The following is a 25948-nucleotide window of genomic DNA, read 5'->3' on the forward strand; positions in this document are numbered from 1 at the left end:
ATCCCTGAAAAACTAAATTCTGGACTTTCTAAATTGTTACAATTTATACTTTCTCTTCAAATTTCTACCTACATCCTTGATAAACTACATTCATGCCAAATTTCTACATCCTTGATTAATTTCTTTATTTTTGGACAATTAACTTAAATTATCTAAATATATTTTACTTCTTTGTTAATAAATAATCTACATGATTGTCTATTCGCTATATCATTTATAAGACGATCCATGACAGACAAAGGGTTTATGGTCTAGACTCAATTCTAACGAAGATAAAATACGAACCTAAAGATACAAGACAATCCAAGAATTGAAATGGGGTATAACAGTAATCGTATCACGAATACTGTTATAACACTTATGTTCCATAACTTTAAGATAAATAATTTTAAAAAGGTTTCATTATAATATACGCTTTGACAAACGGCACATTAGCTGTGTTTATATTTATGATCATATTAGGGTTAGAAGGTTTACGTAGACGTCACATTAGCTGTGTTTATATTTATGATCAAATTAGGGTTAGGTTAGGTTAGTTAGACACACAAACATGTATTTGTGATGTCAACTTCTTCCATTTAGGGTTTCCAATTTTATATTAGGTTAATTTCAAATTAAAACTAAAGTACTTAAATTACTTGAAATTACAATAATTTTTCTTAATCGAGTATACTTTTTAATATGATATCTTAGTACCTTAATCTTGAAATATCAAATTCAAAATTCATTTATTTCAAGTAGGCCTAATTAATAAACACTTATGAAGTCTGTTTGTAGTGACTATCATAATATGTAGTTCAACATTTTTTCTATTAACATTGTCGATTTTCTTAATCGTTTACAATTTTGACAATGTCTTTTTCCTTGACAGTTTATATATAATTTGCTATTTAATATATTAATAGTACCAATATCAAAGATTGCTAGATTTAAATAAATATTATACTAAAACTTATTAGTACCTACTATATTTTTGCAGTTACAATATTAAAAGCACATTCGCAATGCTTTTTACATTAATTCTTTTCTTTGGAGATTCTATAATAAAACATAACATTTCTTTTTCTCAACAATTTTATGGAGTCTCTTCTAAGCTTATTAATTTAATTTCTCATGCTTCATCTGTCAGAAGTTGACAAAAAAAACAACTAAAAGGGGTCCAAAACATAGCACATAGTTGAGGTTACTTATGCAAACCTATTAAAAAAAAATAAAGCCCCATTTTCCAGTAATCTGAACCGTGAATTTATATATTTTTTTTAAGTAATAGCGAGCGGTGATAGCCTAGTGGGTAAGTCTTCTGCATCTGATTTGGTTGAACCAAGTTCAATCCGGGCGTGCACCTTTTGATATTTGTTTTAGAATTGAATGTCATAACATCGCGAGAAAACTTGCATGCCTAAGCGTTCTTCATAATAATCTCAAAGCTTATCGATAAAATATGGAATGTTTGTAACAACCGAATTGTATGGGAACCTACAGTTCAGTAGCTCAATAAGTTACACTGACCGAAAATCCTCTGTACAAGCAGTAAATTTCTTACTAAAAGGAACTGACACTTGGGTACCCTAACATTTTTACTTTGCGATGGGATACTGTGTATTGCGTATTTGAGTTAAGGGTTTCCGACTCTAAAATCATTGTTTATACGCGCAAGATACGACTGAATAATGATAAATAAGTATATCATGACAAGACACATCCCCATCTAGCCTCAAAGTAAGTGTTCATAAATAATATAGATAAATACTTAAAAAAAATATATCAAAATTAATTTATTTCAAGTAGGCCCATATTATAAGCACTTTTGAAACGTCAAGTCAGTCTATTTGTGGTAACTCTACCACAGGTTCGGAAGGCAGTATCCATTGAGAAGAGCCGGCAAGCAATTCAGCAAATTGCTCTTTTTCGACATCATCTTACAGTTTACAATGAAAAAATATATACATAGTAAATTTTCTATCTTGTGAGAGATGAGAGCAGATTCTGCTTCCAAGCAGCCTTGCCTTAAAGAAATTCTTCAATCGTATAGTAACCACGATTTATTAAATGTGTTTTAATATATAGATTAACACATGAAAAAAAACATTCATGTGCATCATTTTATAGTTGTGGGAATCAAACCCACGGCCTTGGACTCAGAACGCAGGGTCAAAGCCCACTGCGCCAATAACTAAGGTAGACACGTAGTAGGTAGGTAGGTAACTAAAAAAAATTGCGGTTGTCTGTCAGTTCATCTTTCTATAAAGTTTTTTGTGTCAAGTATAGGCATACACCTATCTAAGAAAAAAGTTCTAACTATAGATGGCAATGTTATATACTATGTTAATAATGATAATAATAATAATAAAATCTTTTATTTGGGATAAAAACAACACATAGCAATGAACATATAAGGTACGAGTTTCACAAATAAAAAATAAAAAAATAAAGTTATCATTAACAAATTAAACTTTTTAAAAATAAAAAAAAGCATCTTAAAATTAGGTTACAAAATAAATATGCTAAAAACAAACAAATATAGTTTCGTAAATTATAGTTTCCCTGTCGGCAGTGACATATCTGTGGTGTTGTCCCTCCCAAACAGAGTATCGCCTCAGCGTTATGCTGTAGCAGTGGTTTTATGATCACTGCTACAGCGCTGATTTTCAGGCGACCTCTCTCGACATCCCGGACCGGCCAAGAACTGCTATTTTGGTGGCAAGTGTATGCACTCTGTGTCTACTAAATAATTTGGTTAACTTATTTGTCACTATGCAAAGCGTTACTAAGGCTTGCTCCAAGACATCAGACTTCCCAATTCCTCTTATTGTCTCCTTTTTGCTTATCCAGCAATATCTTTTTAAGTATGTTCGGATAGAACAATACAGCGATCGACATTTATTGGTCTATTGTTTAGAGTTTATAAATTATTATTATTATTATTATTATTATATTTTTCGAGAACAAACGAAGACACAACAACTACGGTAACGATAACTGTATCCTTTGTATATTAATTATAAACGGCGATCGTCGAAATAAAATAGACCCGATTTATCTTTCATTAAAACTTAAATTAGTGTAGACTTCAGTTAACGCTCCCAACAAACGGTTTTAAAAAATCAGAACATAAGAATTATAATCTTCTTTAAAACGGTCTACATAAGGATCATTTTACTTTGACTGTAAATAACTATAATAATTGTTAGTAATCAAAGCAAATCTTTACTAAATAAGTTTAATATTTATTTGAAAAATCTGTATTATGTATAAACAAGTACAAGAATAAAAAAAACACGACTGTCTTACAATCAGGTCGTACCTACGACCTACATTACGAATTTTGTAGAAATTCTCATTTGAAAAAGTGCATTGAACTATTTTTTCTTTTCTTTATTCTGTCTCGTAGGTAAAAGGCAAAGGTATATCACCATACAGCTAACAAAGTGCATTAAAGTTAGAGCCGCATTATTATTTTTTTTCAAAATACTTAATTGTAGTATTTAGTTCTTTTTATAATCTGTTAGATACTAAAGCTCAGATATAACGTCGTGTTTATGTACTCATTGACTACATTGACGATCAACCAATCAAGAAAAATGTAACAATTCTAAACTAAAAAAACTAGCTCTACTTTTCAAGTATTTACTAGATGCACTGGAATGTTGGGCATGTTTTGGACCCTTTGGACAGCACTTATTAACTTGAATGCATATTTTGGGCCCTAAGGGCCGCCGTACACGGACTGCTTCAAGCAGTTGAGACCGACTGCTTAAAGCCGCGACCGCGCAGTGAACTATAGTCATTCATTCGCTGCCGTACACACGACTGCTCGAGCAGTCGCGACCGCTTCAAGCCGTCAACTGCATGATGAAATTCCATCGTGCCGTCGACCGCTCGCGAGCGGTTGCGAGGCATACACCGACTGCTCGAGCCGTTGACTGCGCTAGAGCAGTCGACAGCTCTCCGACTTCCCTCTCCCCCCCGCCCTTTGCGGCCTCGCGGCGTCTGTTTTCTCATTTGCCGGCTGTTTTTTGAACATGGAGGGCGTGTGCGATAGTGATGCCCTTATTAGCGCAATTAAAACGCAAGAACTTATTTGGAACTATAAACTTAAGGAACACAGCGACAAAATAAAGAAGAACAATGCATGGGCAATTATTTGTGCCCAAGTAATTGAGAACTTTGATGAAAAACCAGTTGAAGAAAAAAATCAAATCGGTAAGTAAAAAAGTCAGTCATTTAACACACACATTTATTATTTTATTTATTATTAAAAAACAGACTGGTAACAATATAATAGTTGTTTTGCTTCTTATTATATTTTTAATATTTAAAAGAATACAGAGGCTATGTTATACGGACGGCGCCCTTTTGATTTATATCATATTCCATTGCCAATCTAGTTTGCCTTCTTCGCTCACAAAGTAATTAGCAAATTCTTCACGGATTGTTGTTAACATAGGTCCACCTGGACGAACTTGCTGGGTTGAATGTATTATAGAATAAGGAAGACCCTCAAACGTATCCTCAAATTTATTTCCATCTCGTTGTTTTACGTAGTTGTGAAGAACACACGATGATTTTACTATATCCACTGCGAAATCAACGTTGACGTTGAGTGGTCTATGAAAGATCCGCCATTTATTAGCTAATATGCCAAACGTGCATTCAATATATCGCCTCGCACGTGATAACCGATAGTTAAAAATTTTTTTTTTCTCTGGTAAATTCTTGCCACCATATGGACGCATTAAATTTTCCTGCAAGCTAAACGCTTCATCCCCAATAAACACATTCGGTAATAACGGTCCATTTTGTGATATTGCAGAAGGTGGAGGTATATTTAACTTTTTTTCTTGTAACATTTTATATAGACAACTCTCTTCGAAAATAGTCGAGTCAGCGTGCCTTCCATATGAGCCTATATCCACGAAAGTGAACATATGATTACTATCACATACTGCTAGAAGTATTATCGAAAAATAATTTTTATAGTTATAATATGACGATCCACTTTGCGCGGGTTGTATTATTCTAATATGTTTGCCATCAACGGCACCGAGGCAGTTCGGAAACTGAGCATTTTTTTTGAAACCATTTATTATGTCTTTCCATTTATCTTTAGTTAGTTGTTCCATACACATATCCTTCATATGTATCCATATATTTCTGCAAACATCCCTCACTATCTTACCTATTGTTGTTGATGCTATTCTAAAACTATATTGCAAATCCATAAATGTACATCCAGTTGCCAAATACCTGTAAAACATATTTATAAATCAATCAATTATACTAACTTATATTTTTTTGTTGTTACAGCCATGTTAATACAGAAAAAATGGAAAACATTAAGAGATGGATACACCAGATATGCTAAAAAAATTAAACCAAAGAGTGGTTCAGCAGCCCTCAACATTCGGCCATATGCATATTATCAGCAGATGTCTTTTTTAAAGGCAATAATAGAAGATAGACCCGACAAAACAAATAGTTTACAAGAGAGTGAGCACACTGAAATTACGTCCGGAGAAACCGAAAATGGTCAAAATAAAATACCCAGAGAAAGAAACAAAAGAAAATTAACTACTAAAATCACAGATGAGAACGTCTTAATTGAAAAATTATCCAAACGTTTAGATGAAAAAACGCAGAATTCGCGCATTGATAATGAAGATGAAGATAAATTGTTTTTACTATCATTAGTTGGCGAATTCAAAAAAATTAATGAGCATTATAAATTAGATGCTAAGACCGAAATACTTAACGTAGTGAAATACTTTAAAGGGATGACAAATCACACATATCCTTCGAGTTATGGTGACAGGGGATATTCATCGTTTAATGATTATCGTGGACCATGGGGTTATAATACTGGCCCCTCTACCTCTACATCAGTGCCTGGTCCCTCTAGATCAGCAACCGGCCCCTCTACATCAATGGCTGATGACCAAAATTCTCAATTTGAAGACCTTTCATCATGTTCTGTAATGTCCGATGATGTAATTTCCAATATTTTTAATGAATAAAAATTTTAATAATTACTATATATTTTTCTTACCTCAATGTTACTGCTAGTCTTTCTTCAGGTTCGATACTTCTCCTCATAATTGTGTCTTCCCGTTTAATGTGAGACTTTAGTATATTATACAATTCATCAAACGAAGACTTTGACATTCTAAAATAGTTGAAAAATTTTTCTTCATCACTTCTAAGTTCCATAAACAAATGATGGAATTGTCCACGTTGTTCTCTTAATTGCAAAATTGGATGAACCCAAAATTTTCTCTTTTGACGTCGCCGCCGTCGTCTCCGCCTGAGCAGGAGCAGCAAAAGCAGTGCTTCCTCGTCAGAATCCATGACTCGACTGTGGTAGAAAATCAACTGCTCGAGCAGTTGAGTCGTAGCTCGAGCAGTCAACAACCGACAGCTCAAGCAGTCGACGCCGACCGCTCGAGCGGTCCGTGTATTTCACTCAGCCGCTAACTGCTCGAGCAGTCCGTGTACGGCGGCCCTAAGCGTCACATAGCCGACGTCCCGCGTATTAACCAATTGCATTGTTTTCCGGCCGTCCTCGCCGACCACGCTGACTTGCCGAGTACGGTGCCTCTGCTCACAGCATTTGCGTTTTTAGGTTGGTACAATTGCTTGCTTTTTTTTCCTTTTTCCTTACCATCAGCATCATGATCATCCTATTGCTTTTTTAATTTACTATTTTTTAGCCGAAACATAATATAACTGACCGTACTTAGTTATGCGATGTTTCTAGCGTTCAAACTTACTCACTCACTAAAAATGAAGTTAAAATTACTAGTCTACTATTTTAGGTTAGGCAGTGCTTTTACGAATGTATGAAGTGCGCGCCGTTGCTAGCACCATTTTGAATGTTAACGTTTCGGCATAACTACGTCCAATTTTACGTTAAAATTGTTAAATTGGATGGTTTTCTTATTTAAGCGGTAACGGTTTCCAAACCGGCAGGTCCCGATCCGGAATGCGACAAAAAGTGTGCGAACCAGGGCTGGTGCAACAGCGAGAAGATATGCCAGTGCCCCGAGGGGTACATGGGGCAGCACTGTCGCACCGCGCTGTGCTACCCGCAGTGCATGAACGGGGGCAACTGCACCGCGCCCGGGGTTTGCTCGTGCCCGCCCGGCTACCAGGGGCGCCACTGCGAAGGAGGTGAGTTCAAATGTGCTGTACTTTTAGTGTAAGCTCAGTTCAGTATGAGAAGTACTACCGCCTAGCTTTTGTTTTTATTCCTCTACCTGGTGGACGGTGGTATGTTATGATGCAGTCTAAGATTGGATAGAAGCAGGCGTTGCTTTGCTGAAATCCATGATATATTATGGAAATTAAGCGTAACTTGTTATAGTTAGCGAAAAGCAGAAGAATCTGTGTGGTGTAATTTATAATTTCTTCAATCCTTATATTCCACGTTTTGCTCCGAAACTGGAGCATCCTCAGGAGATGTTTAAGATGCTGAGGATAGCTGTCTAAAATAAATAAAATATTAAATAAATATACTATGACAATACACACATCGCCATCTAGCCCCAAAGTAAGCGCAGCCTGTGTTATGGGTACTAAGATAGCTGATGAATATATATATTTTTTGAATATAATACATATAAATACTTATAATATACAGATAAACACCCAGACACTGAAAAACATTAATGTTCATCACACAAACATTTTCTAGTTGTGGGAATCGAACCCACGGCCTTGGACTCAGAAAGCAGGGTCGCTGCCCACTGCGCCAATCGCCCGTCAAGATGTTAACGGGCTAACCTATCAAGGGGTATGGCAGTTATATTATGCCAATACGGTTCCTACGCGACATCGCTTTGCGGCACGTCTTTGTCGGTAGGGTGGTAACTAGCCAAAGCCTCCAATCAGACCCGATTAGAGAATTCTGAAACTATAAATTGTTCCGATCTGAAGCCCTAAAGGGCGTGGTTCCGTGGCGTAACTTAAGAGTCGGCGCTGTCGTCCAGTAAGATTGACCGACCCATTTAATGCAATAAAAATAAAAAATAATGATATTAATGTTGATAATGAAAAAAAAGGTATATAAAGTTAGAGTTTATTACTGGCTTATCTTAGCAGTTGCTTAAGCCGCACGTACGCCCGCTTTAATACCACTTATCTGTGGCCTAGAACCTTCTTTACTCGGGAAACGTATAAAAAAGGAATCACTCAATTTGCTTACGATTTCCCAATTTTTCGTGAAACAATTGGAAACATAAGTTATCTCGGAATTAATTTTCTTTTCATAAATTTTAGGTATGCAGGTAGATCCTTATACGCTATCTCACGCGATTATGAACTTTAAGATTTTTTTAATAAGGTTATTTGTAACAGTATGTTCAAAATTTTTTCAATGTTAAATTAATAGAGTGACCATATTCACCAGACATCCAGACAGTAGCAGAGTTGGAAATATTCAAATGAAACAAAATGTCAAATTGTTAAAAATATATTCGCAAAACTAAAAAAAAATCTTAACTATTACTAGACTAAAAGCTTACCATGTCGTACTTACTATATTACAAAATATATAATTAATATTTATATATCCGATATATCCACAAACACCTGGCTTAGCTGGGTTGTACGAGAACCAGAGCATCTAGTATCACTCCGTTTTATTTCTAATGAACCGAGTACTTTTCCGAGTTACATTCATCATTTACAGTATAATATAAAAGACCACTGCACTAAAGGCCTTTCAAAAAAATTATATTATTAATAAATTCTCGTACTGAGTTTTACTTGGTTCTCATTTCTCCAAACCGAGTACTTGGCAGAGTACTATATTACATTGAATACTTTGAGCATGTATATATAAGGTACTTCGAGAATAGAGCTGAACCGAGTACAATTTATAGTGAGTAAGGTCATACAGAGTTTTACTTGGTTTTATTTTCACCAAATCGAGTACTTGGTGGGGTTACTCGAATTAAATTTGGTTAATACAATTATTTCCCTAAACGGGCAGAGAATTAATATACCTCAACCATAACTTATCTTTCCTTACTAAATTTTACAGTTGATACTGACTTTTAACATATAAGTTTTTTTAACTAATCTGTGATGTCTATTGTACCTCGGTAAATAATTAAAATTTTAAAACTGCACATATATTTAATGTTTGCTAATAATTATAAATGATATAACTAAATTCATTAGTTTTAGTACCTGTACAATATATTTTATTATTTGACTGCGTTAACTACATAACGACATTTGAAATACGATTTTTCGGTCGACTACTTCAATAATTGCCGAGTACCCCGAGTACTTACTACGTAATAATCTTGTACTCGGACCATCTCTAGTACACATATAAAGAGATCTAGAAATACATTCTATATTATTAATAATGAAATTCGGCAGCGTGTCGAACACGCTCGAGGTAATCAATACTTAATATATTTCTTAACTTTTTTTAATACAGTGGTCAGTTTAAAGGCGCTACACACGTACACTTTTTGATACCGATACGGGACACAGTCACAGTAGCTTGTAACGGGTAACAGCCAACCGGTGCGATAAATGCCGCACCCCATGGAGTTACACGCGACTAAATTATGTATAGTCGTGCATATTTTTAATCGATAACAATAAGTTTCTAGTTGCTTACACTGGACTGGTTGTTTTTAATTAACAATCCAGTGTCAAATGCAATGGGACACCGTCTGTGACTGCGCAGGTATTGATTGTTTCACGAGCTTGTATTCAACGTTAGACACAAAAGTGCCTGTTTGCGTAGTGCATTTGGACACAAACGGTCATTACCGACGTCTGTGCGAGTAGTGATTGTTTTCATCATATTGATTGCATGAAGATAAAATCTTCAAAGTATAGACACAACCACCAAAAGTGTCTACGTATGCGCAGGTGGTGATTGTTTTAATATTGGTTTTATGAAATTTTATAATCCAAAGCAACTATTTTATACACAAGACACGATGGTGTCTTTGCATAGCGCCAAATTAGACACGACCTGTCTGTTTACCTCTGCGCCAGTAGTGTTTTCATATTGTTGGCACGAGACACGAAAGTGGTTCAAAATGCAGTAGGGTGCATAGAGGGTATTGCACAGGGTATATGATTGCAGATAATGTAAGATGAAGAACATCTCCAGTATGAGTTATAAATACTTGAGGGTAGGCTTTTTATAACTCTTACAACAAAAAGCACAGTGAAAGAGACGGTGTTACTAAAAGTATTTAGACCTGTAATTTTAGTTTCATTTAGAGATTTGTTTGTAACATAACTGGCACCCAGGGGCGTGCATACATGTTTAGAACAGGGTAGGTATTTATCAGTTAAATCCCTGAGCAATAAGTTGTAACAAAATTTTGGGTTAGGCAGTATCCATAAGTTTATAACTCTTACTGAATTTTCTTCATTTTATATCATCTGCATACGGCTTTGACGGCCGATTGGCTTAGTGGGCAGCGACCCCGCTTTCTGAGCCAAGGCCGTGGGTTCGATTCCCACAACTGGACAATGTTTGTGTGATGAACATGAATGTTTTTCAGCGTCTGGGTGTTTATCTATATATAATAAGTATTTATATTATTCATATTATAATTCATCAGTCATCTTAGTACCCATAGCACAAGCTACTCGTATGCTTACTTTGGGGCTAGATGGCGATGTGTGTATTATCGTAGTATATTTATTTGTTTATTATTATTTACATATAATAAACATATATTATTTACATTGAGCCACTTTCGTGCCGGAAACAATATGAAAAAACTACCGGCGCAGAGTTAAACAGACCGTTCGTCTGACTCTATGATGGCCAAGAACACGCTAAATCTTCTTAGATATTGCAATAGCTGCCTTGCATCCTGCCTTTATAACTTCAGTAAGAGCCTTATAAAACGGCGCCTGCTCGGCCCCGTGGTCGATGCCCGTGTCGTGGTGTTGCTGCTCTTCGTCCCGGAACTGCGTGATCGTCTGGAGGATATCCTTGTCCACGTTCGGATCCTCCATTAGCGTTCGCAGTTGATCGTTGTAGTGGTCAACTATAACTGTTTCCACAGCCACCGTGCAAGCCATGGCGGCTTCTTTGCCGAGGAGAGCGGTACCTGGAAATTAAATAGATAATAATAAATAAATAAATATATTACGAACGCAACATCGCCTTCTAGTCCCAAAGTAAGCGTAGCTTGTGTTATGGGTACTAAGACGGCTGATGAATATTTTTATAAATAATGAATGAATGAATACACTTTTATTGTACACCACAGAGAAAATTTACAGAGATACAAATACAACCGCACTATAAGGTAGAACGTACAATTTGGCGGCCTTATCGCTAAATAGCGATCTCTTCCAGGAAACCAAAGGCTTACAAGAAATACATAAATACTTAATAATAATACACATAAGTACTATACATAAATACTTTGAATATACATATAAACACCCAGACACTGAAAAACATTCATGCTCATCACACAGACATTTTTCAGTTGTGGGAATCGAACCAAAGGCCTTGGACTCAGAAAGCAGGGTCGCTGCATACTGCGCCAATCGGCCGTCATTGTCTTTTATAACAATGGAACGAGTCGTTGATAAACTAGTGGTTAAGGCTTCGGCTTCGCTAACGAACGACTCAGACGACGAAGGGCCCGAGTCCGATCTCCGGCACGCACTTGTGACTGTGTTAAATATGACTTTTTTAATTAAACGGTGAAGGAAAACATCGTGAGGAAACATCGTGCAGTACTCTCAGGGCATGCAGCATGAGAGTTCTGCATAATAATCGTGGTGGAATACGGCCAAAACCCTTCTTATTGTTTGTAGAGACCACACAAATTTAGTTCTCGTAGAAAGTGTGAATAGTCCACTATCCAGAGTAACATTACAAACTGCGGTTTAAATTCGCAAAATGACCCAAACCCATGCTATGAAAATTAAGCTTATTTTGCTATACACCGCGAACAGCGGGAAAATCTGTATGGTGTAATTTATAATTACTTCAATCCGTATACTCCACACCAAACAGATCCTCGAAAAAGTACCCTCTACGCACGTTTCGCTCCGAAACCGCACCGAGCATCCTCAGGAGATGTTGACTTTACAATGAATAATTGTTAAGTGAAAAATTAGCCAAAAGTGTCGCCTTTTATACCTTTCGTACCCCTATCTGCTTCTATCCAATACCAAACCCATGCAACACACACTTCATCATATCCACCCATTACCGACCCACTACATGGCATTGGTCTCCTCTTACAATGAAAACGGCCTCTCAAAATTAGGCTGTAGTCCACCACGCTCGCCCAATGCGGATTGGTGGACTTACACTTCACACGCCTTTAAGAACATTATGGAGAACTCTCAGGCAGGCAGTTTTCCTCACCATGTTTTCCTTCACAGTTTGAAGCGAGTGATATTTTAATTACTGAAAGCGCGCATAACTTAGAAAAGTTAGAGGAGCGAGCTGCGATTCGAACTCTGCCTCCCGAAAGTGAAGCCGAAGTACTAACCGCTGGGCTATCACCGCTTCTTAACGCACACATAACCGCTTATAAATACAAGTACGCTTTATGCTTCTACTTTTAATTAGTAACGTACGGACAAATCCACTTACACTGATTAACTCTTACATTATTATTCTCATTATATGTATTTATAAACTACATGAGCAGTATGTAATGTATAAAAAAAAAGATAAATATTAATAATAATGGTAACAACAATAAAAAGAACACAAACAAAAAATGAATAAAAATCACACACACACACAGGTCAGTTTCATTCTTTTAGAGAACTAAAGAAACTTGCGTAGTTATTTATAATTCAGTCATTTGCCTATACGCCACAGTTAGCAGATTCTATCAAAAGTATGTTCAATGCAGACAGTGAGCGTGGTATCGGGGATCTAGCGCGTGACACTGCGAGAAAATGCGACAGTGAAAATTTACAAGTAACTGTAGTTAATAGCCGCATATAGCTTGTTATGAAGCTATATACAATATGTTTCACCCGCAATAATTTTGCATATACATTGGTCACAATCACAATGCCTGAGAGTTCTACATAATTTTCACCAAGCGGAGTCCACCAATCCCCACTGGGCCACGGTTGTGGACTACGGCCTTAACCACTTCTCGTCGTAGGAGGAGACCCGTGCACTGTGTGTAGTGTAGTAGTGTAGTGCCGCTGTAGAAATTATGTGGGATAGAGATAGTATCCGTACTTACCCGCTCCGAGGGCGAACCCCGCGATATTCCAAATGGGAGTCATGACGGTTGGCCGCACGCGGTGCTTGGAGATCAGCTCCTCGAACTTCTGGCGGTGCTTTATCTCCTGCTCCCACATATGCTTGATGAGCGGCCCCTCGGCCGTGTGGCCCAGCACCGCCATCTGGCCCGCGTAGATCCGGTCCGCGCCCAGCTCACCCGCGTGGTCCACCCGGATTATCGCATCCAGCTACGCCAAAGAGGGCATTCCTTCAATCCTTCGATAGCCTAAACTGTCCACTGCTGGACTGATTCCCGTATTCGCTAACGACAAATAACGCAATGCCTAATCTAAGGATATTTCTAGTCATGCATCTAACTTTGACCAATAGTTATCACCCAAGATTTGGTGAGACGTTGTTTTTCTGTAGACATCGCCTAAAAAATTTGGCATTCGATCTAGGCGATTCCTATGTTTGGTAAAAACCAAACTTAGTCGCCGAGCCAGGAGACTTATAAGTGAGGTTTCAAGGCTAAACTCCAAAGTCTCGATCATCGTCGTAAGGTAGCCAGTTTGTCGGCATTTTATAGGACATTTCGGGGAGTGTGCTCACGAACTCTTCACCATTTTAAGACACCTGTTGGGTTTACATCCGTATGTTGTCAATATCCCAAATACCCGCACAAAGCGATTTGCATCTTCTTCATTCGCCCTCCCGAGGTCTGTGTTTGTTTAAAACAAGAGTGATTAGGCATCAGATTAGGAATCTCCTTAGATTAGGTATTACTTTGCCTGGTTCGTCGTAACGCGCATAAATGACTCCCCGAACAGGAGGTTTTGCCCATCCTCGCTAGCGCGGGAGCCCCAACAATCGGTTGAGTTGGTTGGTAGACGTCCGGGAGGTATATATACTACGGGTTCCCCGGGCGTGTAACAAAGCCAACAAGAGGGACATGCCGTGGTGGTGTTTAGTTTGTGTTTACCCCCTTTAGAGGGGGGAGTCCCACATAACCCGCGGCTTACCCGGCTAAGTTTGTTGTGGGCTATTCTTAGACCAGGGCGCGTTTGGAACCCTTGTAGCTTTAGATTTAAGTTGGCGAACGAAGTTATCAGTTATCACCATCCCGCTACAATTATGTAAACAAATATGTATGAACGCTTCATAAGTGCCTGTGATAGGCCTACATGAATAAAGAAATTTTGAATTTTAACCTCCGTCCTGCCCAAGGGTCCGAGGTAGCAATAAAGCTTTTCCATCACGCCAAAAAAAAAAGGGTTTGCCCAAAATCACCACGCTGCGAATACGGGTTGGTGATCGTAGTAGTCTTACAAGGCGATTACCAACATTCGGGCAAATTATTATTATTAAAGGATTATAACGGAAATCGGGCAGCAGCGTCCTCTGCGCAGCGTACTACGATCACAAACCCGTCTGTCTGCCCAGCGTGGTTGGAAGAGGTCTTTAATCTGGCAGTGTACTGTTATAAGCTATTGATTGCTGGTTAGAAGCTGTACAATAGTTAGTGACAGTTCGCGTATCCATTTAAAAAACTAACTTACATGTGGATTCTTCTTCAACGGGGCCGAATGGGCCCTCCTAACATGATGGAGAATTTGTTGCGGACGATACATTCTCGATTCTTCTGGAAATAAAGAAACAAACGTATATGTATATTTTTTATATTCCTGTACAAGTTAGCCCTTGATTGTAATATCACCTGAAGACGGGCTAACCTGTTAGGGGTATGGAAATTATAAACCCTAATCGGTTTTTTAATCGCGCCACGTAGTTACTAGCCACGACCTAAGTTTCTCTACAGACTAGAGGCAATTAAGAAATTATTAATTACCAAATGGCTCCTACCGGGGATGAAACCCGGATCCTCTCACATTCATGACCACAGCACCCATTACTGCGCCAGGGAAGGTTGTCAAAAATAATATAGACTTTTGTTTCAGGAATATGCTCACAAAAATGTTTGAACGGCGGAAAGTGTATACAGAAGGACACGTGCGAATGCCCTAAAGGGTATTTCGGTCTCCGCTGCGAATTTTGTAAGTACCGAATATGTGTGTGACGTATGAATAAATGAATACCGTTATTGTAAACGTAACAAAAGCACAGAAAAAAACAAAACACCGCATATTTATATATGCACCGCATATTTCGCACCATAACCAAGTACGGAAAAATTGAAAGGTTGTGCACATACACATCACTTCATCGACTGTCTGTCTGTCCTTATATAGTATGTGGCTTACCTATTGACTAATGGATATTTTAAACATTCCGAATTTCCGTGTCTAATCTGTCTATTTAGCATTCTTGGAACAGCTTTGGAGCTATCCTAGGGAGTTAGTAGAAATTTATAAAAGTTGATCTGTCTTATTAAAATATTATAAAGCCGGTCTCAGTATGTGTAAATTAATGGCCATAATTGATGCGGCGGGGGAATGATAGCCTGGAAAAAATTAAAGTAAAGGCAACACAGAAGGCAAAACACCTAGAGGTCCCCAACGAGATGGGCTGACAAGTTGAAAGAATTGAAAGAAAAGAGACAGTTTACCCACTCGAAGTTGAGATCTCACCAGAACCACGATCTTCAGTGATGAAGGAACGACCAGAGAGACAGAGAGGGAATCGAAGTACTACAGTTTTAGAACTAGACTGTCCAAAAAAGGCGTTAGGTTTTTTTTTTGTATAATCAATAAAAGTTAGTGGCTCCATAATTAATAGTGAAATAAAAATTTGAATATAAATGCGTGATCCCCTTCTAAACAGGGGTCGGTGTTATGGGGTGGACAAGTGAAATCAACCCACTGTGTAGGGTGGCGCGCACGGTATTGCGTGCGCGCATATTAAGAATATTTTTTTCATTTGAGGATAAAAGTTATCTAACTACACTCGCTTTTATCTCCGATCAATTTTTGCAAGACTTAGTAAAATACATTTTTGTAATATTCATGTGTAATAATCAATAGTAGATATTGAGTAGATAAATAGTATCTAATTATATTTTTTTTTTATTATGGCTTCTAAATCCCATTTTTTAGTAGTACAACTTAAATGACTATGTTGGGATATATTAAATATTGTTAAAGTGTACTTAACATTTCATTTATGATGACCATGACATGTCGTCGAACATATAGAAATGTATCATGCAAAAGAAATAATTGCTAATTCTAACATTCCACTCTGACCTAGTTTCAGGTCGTATCGAGATCAAAAGACCATTTTCGACAACACGTCGTGTTTCTTTGTTTAGCCTGTTTCGGGGCGCTGAACTTGTTATTGATTGTTGCAGCGAAGTGCGTGATCCCGTGCCTGAACGGGGGTCGCTGTAAAGGGGTGAACAAGTGCCGCTGCCCCGCGGGCTCGGGTGGCAACCACTGCGAGGTGGGGCGGAGGGCGGGCGAGTGCGTGCGCGCGTGCCGCCACGGCGTGTGCCGTGCGGGCGCCTGTCGCTGCGAGCCCGGCTGGCGCGGGCGCTACTGCCATCGGACTTACGGTACGTGCTGTGCGCACACCGTATTCGACAAGGCCATATGTGTAATGAGGATAAACTGAGTTAAATTCTTTGTGTACTCATTGAGAGTACCGGCGTGCAGAAAAGGCCAGCACTGCCCTAGACATGTCTGATAAGCATCTACAGACAGGCCAACAAGTCGATTGCCGAATTGTTATAAAAAACTGTTTCTTTTATTAAAACTTATTAAATGGGGATTTTTTATTCGAAAGTTATTTTTAATTAATACTGCATAAAACGCATTGTTTGATTTGTGAAAATAAATCAAAAAATATATTCAAGAATTCTACGAATTCTATGAATTTATAATTTTGAATTTTGATACTATACATAGTATGAGTCATTTGTTTCTTTGGGGTTAAAAACTGTAACGAGAACCTACATAGCCTTTATATTCCCTTTTTCTATTTCCAGGATCTTCAGAGGAATCGGGAGAGTTTAAGAGGCCGCGATGAAATGCAATAAAATAACCGAGAAGAACTATCTACTTAATAACTAATCTTGTGATTTAATTATTTTTATTAAGTTTTAAATGTATTAATAACTAAATTAGTCATTTAGCGTATAAGTTTAGATTTTATTAAATATTATAAATATAAATTAAATATAAGATGACAAGTTTTGCACATCTTTAATTACTTTTTAATCCACCTCCTCTTCCCACGTGTGTTGTTTGAGGCAACTACTGCCAAAATTAGATACCTAACAGTTTATAACCTGAGCTGTTAATGGTTCCCAATTCCCAACAAGGAATTTAAATTTATTAATTTATATTTAATATTTGAATAAAAATTGTACATGCATATTCATGAATAGTTGAATTCAGTTGAAAACCAACATTTTTAGTGATATAAACAATTTTTATACTTATTTGAAATGTTTGTGTAAACCAAAATCCTTACTTTTATTTCTACACAATGCAAAAGTGTGTTTTTTTTTTGTTTGTTCTTCCTTCGCATCCTAACTAACACATCAACTTTTTTTTGGCATAGAGTTAGTTTAAAAGATGGAGAGTACAATAGGCTGTTTTTTATCTCAGGTAAACAAATGGTTCCCACAGGAACCATAAAATCATAATAAACCCGGACAAAGAATGTGGGCAACAGCTAGTATGTCATCATCATCATCATCACCTCAACCAATTAACATCCACTGCTGGACATAGGTCTTTTGTAGGGAGTTCCACAATACACGGTCTGGGGCCTCTTGCCTCCAGCTACTCGCCTGATGTCAACTGTCCACCTTGTTGGGGGCCGATCTACGCTGCGTTTACCAGGCGGGCTATGGCTAGTATGTACATAAACATATTATTACTTAAGGCCAACTGTGCAAAGCCACAGTTTGTTAACATGTTCATCATAATTTACTTAAACTCAAGCTCTAGCATTAAAAAATCAAGTGATAAGGGTAAGAACACCCCTGATGAAGATAAATCCAACCCAATTTTCACAGATATTGTACTTGGAGTCACTTCTTTGTTGGTACAACCATAGACAGACCAGAACCAAAAAAATTCAGAAACTATACATATTCAAATTGCTTCTGCCTAAGATTCAATCTGTAAACTTAGTTTACCACAACATAGTTTCATTTAAAAAAATATCAAAGAAATTTTGAGTAACACAATAATACTTAATATCTATGCATTTATATCATTTAATTAAAAACATTTGATTATTTATTAAATGATAATTAGGTACCTCTGAAAATATGTCAAAGTCAAAGTCAACATTTTGTTTATTCAAGTAGGTCAATAGAGGGCACTTATGATGGAGATAAATAACATAAAAAATGTGTATATGGTGGTGAGATGATGGCGATAACCATATTAGTAAACTTAAAACTAAAGCTACGAAGGTTCCTAACTATGTGCACTGGTCTAATGGGGCCTGGTGTTCTTTTTTGTTATCAACATCTCATTTAAAATTATTAAAATGTTAAAACTTTGCAGCCTTCTCTTAGCAGTAAAATATATCTGCAACTAGACTGATTATTAAATTATATATGTGAACACAGGGATGGTTAAAACCCTGGTAATTCATAAAAACTTCAAATTATTTTTACTAGCTGTTGCCCGCGACTTTGTCTGGTTTGATTTTGTTTTTTGATGTGGCATTATTAGTATTCAGTATCACTAAGCCTTAAATGAGGGGTTTGCTGCTGTCCGCTGAGGAGTTCTGTCTTCTATCTCCAACCACAGTTTGGGCAAAATAAAACACATATTATAACCTCTATAGTACAAAAATAATTATTTCAATCGGTTATAATTGGTCGGAGTTATGGTGTAAAATCATCAAACACTCATCCTCTCTCCCGAAGAAACTGAGCTTAATTTCGGGATAAAAAGTGTCCTATATTACTTCTAACACTTCCAAGAACATGTGTACAAAGTTTCATGAGGATTGGTTAAGGAGTTTTTGCGTGAAATTGTAACAAACAAACTTACATTGACATTTATAATATTAAAAGGGTTGTGTTGTGATGTTATGGTTAGGTTAATTAAAATGGATTATAAATAATTGTCCACCAATCCACACTGGGCCAGGTTCACCTATCCACAATGGGTCAGTGTGGTGGACTGCGGCCCAAACTCTTCTCACTGTCGGAGGAACCTGAGCCCTGTAATGTGCCGGTAAATGGGTTATTTGAGAGATAATGATAATAATAAATGATGAGAGATAATGATAATAAATAATCTCTGAATATATTCAATATTTTTAATTGTTGATGATATACAGGATATAAAAATATTCATCGTATCAACAAATTATAATTGGGGAAAAGTAACTATTTGTTAACGGTAGGTACATACTTGTTTCCAAATATATACTAACATAACATAACATAACCTAATCTAAATATTATGAAATAATTAAGACCTACGCTTTTCTTTAATATATTCACACACAACATAAGAGCTATTTATAATTTCATTACAAATATAACATAGGTAGGAGATTGTAGGTATCCATTAAAATAAGAAATGTTTTGTGATAAAATAAAACAAAAATTAGCATTAGGACAGCAAAAATAATTATTAGAATGCGTTCACTTACAGTAATTATATAGAATCCTGAATAAAAAAGCACTTCAACTCACAACTGTTTACACTATCACAATGCCACAATTAATTTTAAGTTATTTCATGAAATTAACGTGCAGATTCTGAAATGTTTACAATTTACATGTCAAATTACTAGTTTCGGGAAAATTCCAATAGATAGCGCCACCAACTGACATGACCAATGTTTTCCAAAATAAACTTGGAATTTTTCTTGATCGCCCATCTTTCGGGCCAAAAATAAAACAAACAAGAAAATTTTATATAAAAATCCGGTAAGTTTTACTCATAAAAAAACCTTGAATAGAAGTGACTTACAAAAAAAGCTCTTTCCCCCTGCTCTGCCTGAGGGGTAATTTCCCTTTCCAAGTTTTCATACAAAAAGAAAACCCTCAACGCGCAGACTCGTACAAAATGGCGTCCCCTCGCTGGTATGAAGTGTACAATGTTCGCATATCTCGTTTTCCGATCGATATCAATGGAGGACTCGCTTTATTCGGGGTGTCTGCAGTGCTTGGTGTATTTCGTGAATCTCGTGTTCAGTTGAGTGAAAGGGTCTCGAAAAGTGTTGTTTTTGTCCGGTTACATCACCGAGAGCTTGAGGAGCTTCCAAAAGGATTGCAAAATGTCTTTCAAATCACGCAGGTGCGTACGCAGTCGTAGTCTTTCTATTCTGTCTGGGCCTGCTCGAACGCGCGACCCCTTCATGATGGCCAGTCATTTGGGTTTATTCTTTACGCCGCCGCAAAAGAGTTTATGTCAGGCGCCTTCGAAAATGTCCCACTGCGGCGATCAGCATTAAATCGCATCTAAACAAAAACATATTACGATACGAGTACATCGGGATAGGCTTCGTAATACTTAGCCAATTCCCATATAATCGAATGTCCAGCTTCCTTAGATCCAGCTCGAATATTACGCTAGTATGATTTTGTGGTACATGTTCAATCTTCCAGCTTGGGAAATAATATTTTATAGGATATCCTATTTCTCTATTCTATGGATAGCTTGATTATTGATTTTTCGACTGGGCTGCCTACACAATACAATTGCCTAAATGTTTTCGGATGTTTCAAATATGCTTCAAAATATAATATAAAGTGAATAGCTACTGTGATTAGTAATGTTGTCTAGCCAAGCTCAAATAGTAAAAGTAACTCACAGATATACCTATTTGGGCTTTTTCAGCAGACATTTAATTTCGTTCTTGCTCTAGTTTCAAATGTCAAAAGGTCATGTACAAATTTAAAAGGTCAGTTTAAATTTGTTGAACTTCTAATCAATAACTGGTATAGATTGGAACTTCTACATTTGATTTTAGAAATTTTTAACTTACCTTTTAAATGTTTTTTCACCACCTGGATGAAATTATAAGCTATGTTTATTTTATATGTGCTTATTTAAGCCATAACATAATAAATTATAATTTCATACATGCAGCAATAGTTGCTTAATTGAATTAATATACCTGATTCAAATGTTTCCTAATTATAACTTAATTAAACTTATGATTTTAATGATGATGAGGAAAACTGGATTTATTATGAAAATCCTTAAAAGCAGCAAACTTTTTTGACTTCTTACAAAACTAGGATTGGACTCAGATTCCTTAAACTAATTTCTTTGTCTGTAACCACACTCAGACTCTTAACTAGTTATTTAGTTCCTATAATCAATACATTAAGCATCTTCATAAACTTGTTAGATCTTGGTGCAGTGGGTTTGTTTCCCACAACTGGAAAATGTTTGTGTTATGGACATGAATGTTTTCTGTGTCTGGGTGTTTATCTGTATATTACAGTCATTCAATGACTCAGTATTTATAAGTATATTATAAGTATTTACGTATATATAAATATACATCACTCATCTTAACACTCATAACACAAGCTATTACTTTGGGGCTAGATGGTGATGTGTGTATTGTTGAAGTATATTTATTTAATTAAGCAATTTTGTCACACTTCAAATCAGTTTATGTTTGAAAAGTCAGAGTGTAAAAAACATTGAATAACTAATTATTCAACATTTATTTGTAAGCCTTTATACTAGCCTTGCCTGAGGATTTTGTGACTACAGTATCACAGAATCAGTTCAAGTATAAACTGGACAGACACCAAAAGGGGAAAAAGACTGAAGAAATGATATAGTTTCATGAGTGAACGCTTATTCCATTATTCATATTAATAATGCTTCTCGACACTTGTGTACAAAACCAAAAACACCAACTGTACATCAGTTTTTGGACAGTCTCCTTACAAGTTTCAATGTTATTCCATTTTAAATCAAAGTTTCACATTGTTACAGTCTTTAATAAGTTCATTCCAGGACTATATTGTAATGGATGGCATTAACATTTTAACAGACCAATAATAACAAAAAGAAAAACACAAACTTTTACATACATTGTACCAGTCCATAATTGTATTCCAGGACCAGACTGGAAAGGACATGTTCCACTGTATTATAATAAACAGCACAACAATAACAAATATACAAACAGGCTGCTGACACTGAACTTATAGACTTATTTGCAGATATTTTTGGAAGGTTGAACAGTTTATATATGCTAGGCATATAGACTGCATATCAACATAACACTGTTGGGCAAATTAATGTAATGTTAATGTATTGGCAGATGAAGAATAGTATATGTTACCTTCATTATCCTCTTTACTTAAACTCAGGTTGTTTAGGTCATTGTCAATAACAGTTGTTAATGGGACTGATGGCATAAAAGGCTCTCTGATGCACAGAGGTCGTCAAATCCAGGTATCAACATGGCATAGTTATTTGAAACACAATAAAGCCATATTGATGACTGCCTTTAAAATTGTTATCTATAATTATCTAAGGCTACTTGGTTTTCAAATACACCATAGTCGGAGAAAATTACACAATGGATGAATTTCTTGATGAAAAGGTTGCTTGGCACAGGCTGCTCTGCATTCATCACATATAAGATAGAAAAGTTATTGCTTAAATTGTAATATGATGTGGGAAACAAGCAACCTCTAAGTTATTTGCCCGCTTCTTCTTGGTAGAATCTGCCTTCCGAGCTAGCGGTAGAGTCAAACAGACAAACTTAATGTTTCAAAAGTGCTTATATTAGGTCTACTTGAAATGAATGAATTTAGAATTTGAAGAAGCCAGAAAAATACTTAACTTTTTGTTAATATCTTGGTGTATTAAAATGAGTTTTTGATAGATAGTAATTGATGGACCAACCAAATAGCCCACTCGATGGTAAGTGGAAACCATAGACTATAAACAGAGCAACACTTCTCTGGGCATGCAACCAATTGAACACATCTTACAAAGTGTTGTGAGGCGTAGATGTGAAGCCTTATGTGCCTGTAATTACACCGGCAACCACGATGCTTAGCGGCAGAAATAAGCATGCAACAATGCTGCTTAGCGGCAGAAATAAGCATGCAACAATGCTGCTTATCGGCAGTAATAAGCATGCAACAATGCTGCTTAGATGCAGAAACAAGCATGCAGCTGCTTAGCGGCAGAAACAAGCATGCAACAATACGGCTTAGCGGCAAAAATAAGCATGCAACAATGCTGCTTAGCGGCAGAAATAAGCATGCAACAATACGGCTTAGAGGCAGGAATAAGCATGCTACAATGCTGCTTAGCGGCAGAAATAAGCATTCGACAATGCTGCTTAGCGGCAAAAAAAAGCATGCAACAATGCTGCTTAGCGGCAGAAATAAGCATGCAAAAATGCTGCTTAGCGGCCCTGTCACAAAAGGCTACTACTACTAAAATAAATTTATATTCATCATCATCATCATCATCATCATCAAACCATTATCGGCCAACTACAGAGCACGGGTCTCCTCTTAGAATGAGAAGGGTTTTAGCCGTAGTCTACCACGCTGGCCAAGTGCGGATTGGTAGACTTCACACGACGTTGAGAACATTATGGAGAACTCAGGCATGCAGGTTTCCCCACGATGTTTTCCTTCACCGTTTAAAGCAAGTTATATTTAAATTGCTTAAATTAAAACACACGTAGCACCGAAAAGTCAGTGGTGCGTGCCGGCGCTCCAACTCTGTCTCCACTAAAGGAAAGCCGAAGCCTTGACGCTTCCTACTAAAGCAATTAAAATTGCCACTATATTTACAACTAGCTTTTGCCCGCGTTAAGTTGACTTTGCTCAAGTTAAGTTCAATTTTTGATTCGGTAAATTTTAACTACAAAGGTTAAAAAAAATGTCTTACTGCAAATAGAAAAATATGACCGTAAATTACTTAAAAAATCATAAACTTTATACTATTTGATGTCTTTGGAGTCAGAATTTTTAAAATTTGTGTAACACGTATTTCTTTATTTTTAATCGAAAACCTAAAATCAGATGTATAGGTGTAGCTTAAAGTGAAAAATGAATTGATAAATAAAGGATTTTATACAAACTTTCATCCCACTTAGGGTTGGAATTTTCAAAAAACCTTTCTTAGCGGATGCCTACGTTGTAATAACTATCTGTGTGCAAAATTTCAGCCCGATCCGTCGAGTGGTTAGAGCTTTGAGTTGATAGATCAGTCAGTCAGTCACTAGTCAGATAATAAAATAATCATATTTTTACTTGTTCAAGGTGGTGAAGAACATCAACCAGACACGTGTAGAGTTGAATCCTCAGGTTGAAGCTGAGGGTTCTGTAGTCTTGGCCTAGACCCAGACCGAGGAGTATTACAATGAACTCAGCCATGAGTACCGAATCAATGGACTTGGCTGAGGAGGTAAGCAGTGTCTTTTTATATCTATGTACAAATAAATTTTTGTCGTCTTATTTGCGCATCCCCTTCTATCTGTCCCTTCTAAAGTATATTCTGTAAATAATAAATAAATATACTTGTGATATAAAATGTAATATAATGAAATTTTAAAACGGTTCATTAAATTATTTCGTATTATTTATTTGTTTGAGTGAATGCAGAACAGTGACTCAACACCACCGACGCACTCGGTCTAAGATGTTTCTCAATGCACAGAATTATCTTCATCAACGTCAGCATAACAACACATTATCCGCCCACAATGAGAAGGGGTTAAGGCCGTAGTCCACCATGCTTATGGTGGCCCAATGCGGATTGGTGGACTCCACGCACCATTGAGAACATTATTTAGAACTCTAAGGCATGCAGGTTTCCTCACGATGTTATCCTTCACCGTTAAAGCAAGTGATATTTTAATTGTTCAAAACACACATAACTGGGAAAAGGGATTCGTTATTTATTATGTTACGCTATGCGTGTTAGCAGTCGTCGAGTACCTAAGGTTCGTGTTTGAATTATATTTAAAAATCAAAGTGAGCTAACAGTCGCTTTTTTCAAGGTTTTGTAAAAATAAAAAATCAAAAGAAGCAAATTTATTTCTCCATACAAACGAATTCAAGACGTTTTAAGTGTTTTCTTATGACAACCCTATTGAAGATAAAAGACCGACACGCGCATAATACCTACGCTACTCGACGCGTACCTCGTACGCATGTGAAGTTATTAAAAACTATGGCATCCGTGTCACAGACAAGTCTCAGAGTCAATACATAATTTACCCATAAAGCCAGTGAAGTATTATTTCGGTTTTCATTTAATCGTTACATATATAATAATAATAATACCGAATAATACCGACGCTTATAACACGGCAAAGTTGTGTGTCTGGTTTCTTAAGTTTTGCTCATCAATAGCCTGTCCACAAATGGACTAAAAACTTCTCCCAACGGGAGGTTCTGTCCGTTATCACAACGTTGCGCAGACGGTCTGGTAGATCAGTAGGTGGTAGTAGTACACAGGTCGTCGCTGCCTGGTCTCCGTTGTTTCCCCTTACGACACCCGCGGGAATAGGGGGCTGGTGACAACTGTATTCTGATCTGCCACACGGAGTCTTTGACCAGCAAAGTCCAACTACGCTCCATAGATCTTAGCCGTAGTGGGTACGTAATACACTATTTGTAAAAAAAAAAAATATGTTTGCAGGAACTGTCCCAGGTGGAGGGGATGAGCGGGGCGTCGGAGGACGAAGACGAGTGCGTGTCGTCGCCGGCCGGCTCGACGTACGAGGAAGGCGCCGACTCCACCAAGAATGCCATCAGCGACGAGGTCACGAAGCAGTTGGCGGCCGCAGGTACGAGTACGTCTCATG

At 37.0% G+C, this 25948-nt stretch overlaps 5 protein-coding genes across 15 annotated transcripts in view; 3 read left to right on the top strand and 2 right to left on the bottom strand.

Annotated features, from left to right (window-relative positions):
- The window catches only part of LOC120633238 (protein shifted), a 31049-nt gene extending 13762 nt beyond the window's left edge, over positions 1-17287 (top strand). For both annotated transcript variants that reach the window (XM_039903397.1, XM_039903406.1), the window contains exons 5-8: positions 6967-7167; positions 15160-15255; positions 16509-16712; positions 17145-17287. In XM_039903397.1, the coding sequence (XP_039759331.1) occupies positions 6967-7167; positions 15160-15255; positions 16509-16712; positions 17145-17185 (542 nt within the window). In that variant the 3' untranslated portion in view covers positions 17186-17287. The remainder of the gene's footprint in view (positions 1-6966; positions 7168-15159; positions 15256-16508; positions 16713-17144) is intronic.
- LOC120633251 lies at positions 4009-6032 on the top strand. Its single transcript, XM_039903418.1, has 2 exons — positions 4009-4203; positions 5308-6032. Exons 1-2 carry the CDS (start codon positions 4023-4025, stop codon positions 6012-6014), a joined length of 888 nt encoding a protein of 295 aa, XP_039759352.1. The 5' UTR covers positions 4009-4022; the 3' UTR covers positions 6015-6032.
- On the bottom strand, positions 4259-6490 carry LOC120633228 (protein ALP1-like). Its single transcript, XM_039903385.1, has 2 exons — positions 6047-6490; positions 4259-5247 (listed from the first exon to the last, which is right to left on the bottom strand). The coding sequence occupies exons 1-2, from the start codon at positions 6343-6345 to the stop codon at positions 4362-4364; spliced, it is 1185 nt and encodes a 394-aa protein (XP_039759319.1). The 5' UTR covers positions 6346-6490; the 3' UTR covers positions 4259-4361.
- On the bottom strand, positions 10661-20260 carry LOC120633259 (5-demethoxyubiquinone hydroxylase, mitochondrial). 3 transcript variants are annotated; one of them, XM_039903448.1, is made up of 4 exons: positions 20189-20260; positions 14761-14843; positions 13221-13449; positions 10661-11096 (listed from the first exon to the last, which is right to left on the bottom strand). In XM_039903448.1, the coding sequence occupies exons 1-4, from the start codon at positions 20244-20246 to the stop codon at positions 10819-10821; spliced, it is 648 nt and encodes a 215-aa protein (XP_039759382.1). In that variant the 5' UTR covers positions 20247-20260; the 3' UTR covers positions 10661-10818. The 3 variants fall into 3 exon arrangements, with proteins under 3 accessions (XP_039759382.1, XP_039759375.1, XP_039759366.1); XM_039903441.1 differs by having other exon boundaries at positions 10663-11096; positions 20110-20190; XM_039903432.1 differs by lacking the exon at positions 20189-20260 and adding an exon at positions 19787-19994 and having other exon boundaries at positions 10663-11096.
- Positions 20001-25948, top strand: part of LOC120633182 (DNA-binding protein Ewg) — a 34928-nt gene continuing 28980 nt past the window's right edge. For 4 of the 8 annotated variants that reach the window (XM_039903335.1, XM_039903369.1, XM_039903352.1 and 1 more), the window contains exons 1-3: positions 20366-20436; positions 24399-24543; positions 25783-25930. In XM_039903335.1, coding sequence (XP_039759269.1) covers positions 24499-24543; positions 25783-25930 — 193 coding nt within the window. In that variant the 5' untranslated portion in view covers positions 20366-20436; positions 24399-24498. Of the gene's footprint in view, positions 20067-20365; positions 20437-24398; positions 24544-25782; positions 25937-25948 lie in introns of those variants that run through there. The other 4 variants (XM_039903317.1, XM_039903361.1, XM_039903343.1 and 1 more) reach the window with 2 other exon arrangements.

The sequence above is a fragment of the Pararge aegeria genome, chromosome 2, assembly GCF_905163445.1.
Source record: "Pararge aegeria chromosome 2, ilParAegt1.1, whole genome shotgun sequence".
In the NCBI taxonomy this organism is placed as follows: Eukaryota; Metazoa; Arthropoda; class Insecta; order Lepidoptera; family Nymphalidae; genus Pararge; species Pararge aegeria.

Excerpts from the sequence above, each read along its gene's own strand:
- LOC120633259 (XM_039903448.1), bottom strand. The coding sequence starts at position 20,246 with ATGCGAACATTGTACACTTCATACCAGCGAGGGGACGCCATTTTGTAC. Across the intron at positions 14,844-20,188 it reads CATTTTGTACGAGTCTGCGC|AAGAATCGAGAATGTATCGT; the intron begins GTTGAGGGTTTT and ends CTTTATTTCCAG. Across the intron at positions 11,097-13,220 it reads GGGGTTCGCCCTCGGAGCGG|GTACCGCTCTCCTCGGCAAA; the intron begins GTAAGTACGGAT and ends TTTAATTTCCAG.
- LOC120633251 (XM_039903418.1), top strand. The coding sequence starts at position 4,023 with ATGGAGGGCGTGTGCGATAGTGATGCCCTTATTAGCGCAATTAAAACG. Across the intron at positions 4,204-5,307 it reads TGAAGAAAAAAATCAAATCG|CCATGTTAATACAGAAAAAA; the intron begins GTAAGTAAAAAA and ends TTGTTGTTACAG.
- LOC120633228 (XM_039903385.1), bottom strand. The coding sequence starts at position 6,345 with ATGGATTCTGACGAGGAAGCACTGCTTTTGCTGCTCCTGCTCAGGCGG. Across the intron at positions 5,248-6,046 it reads AGACTAGCAGTAACATTGAG|GTATTTGGCAACTGGATGTA; the intron begins GTAAGAAAAATA and ends TATGTTTTACAG.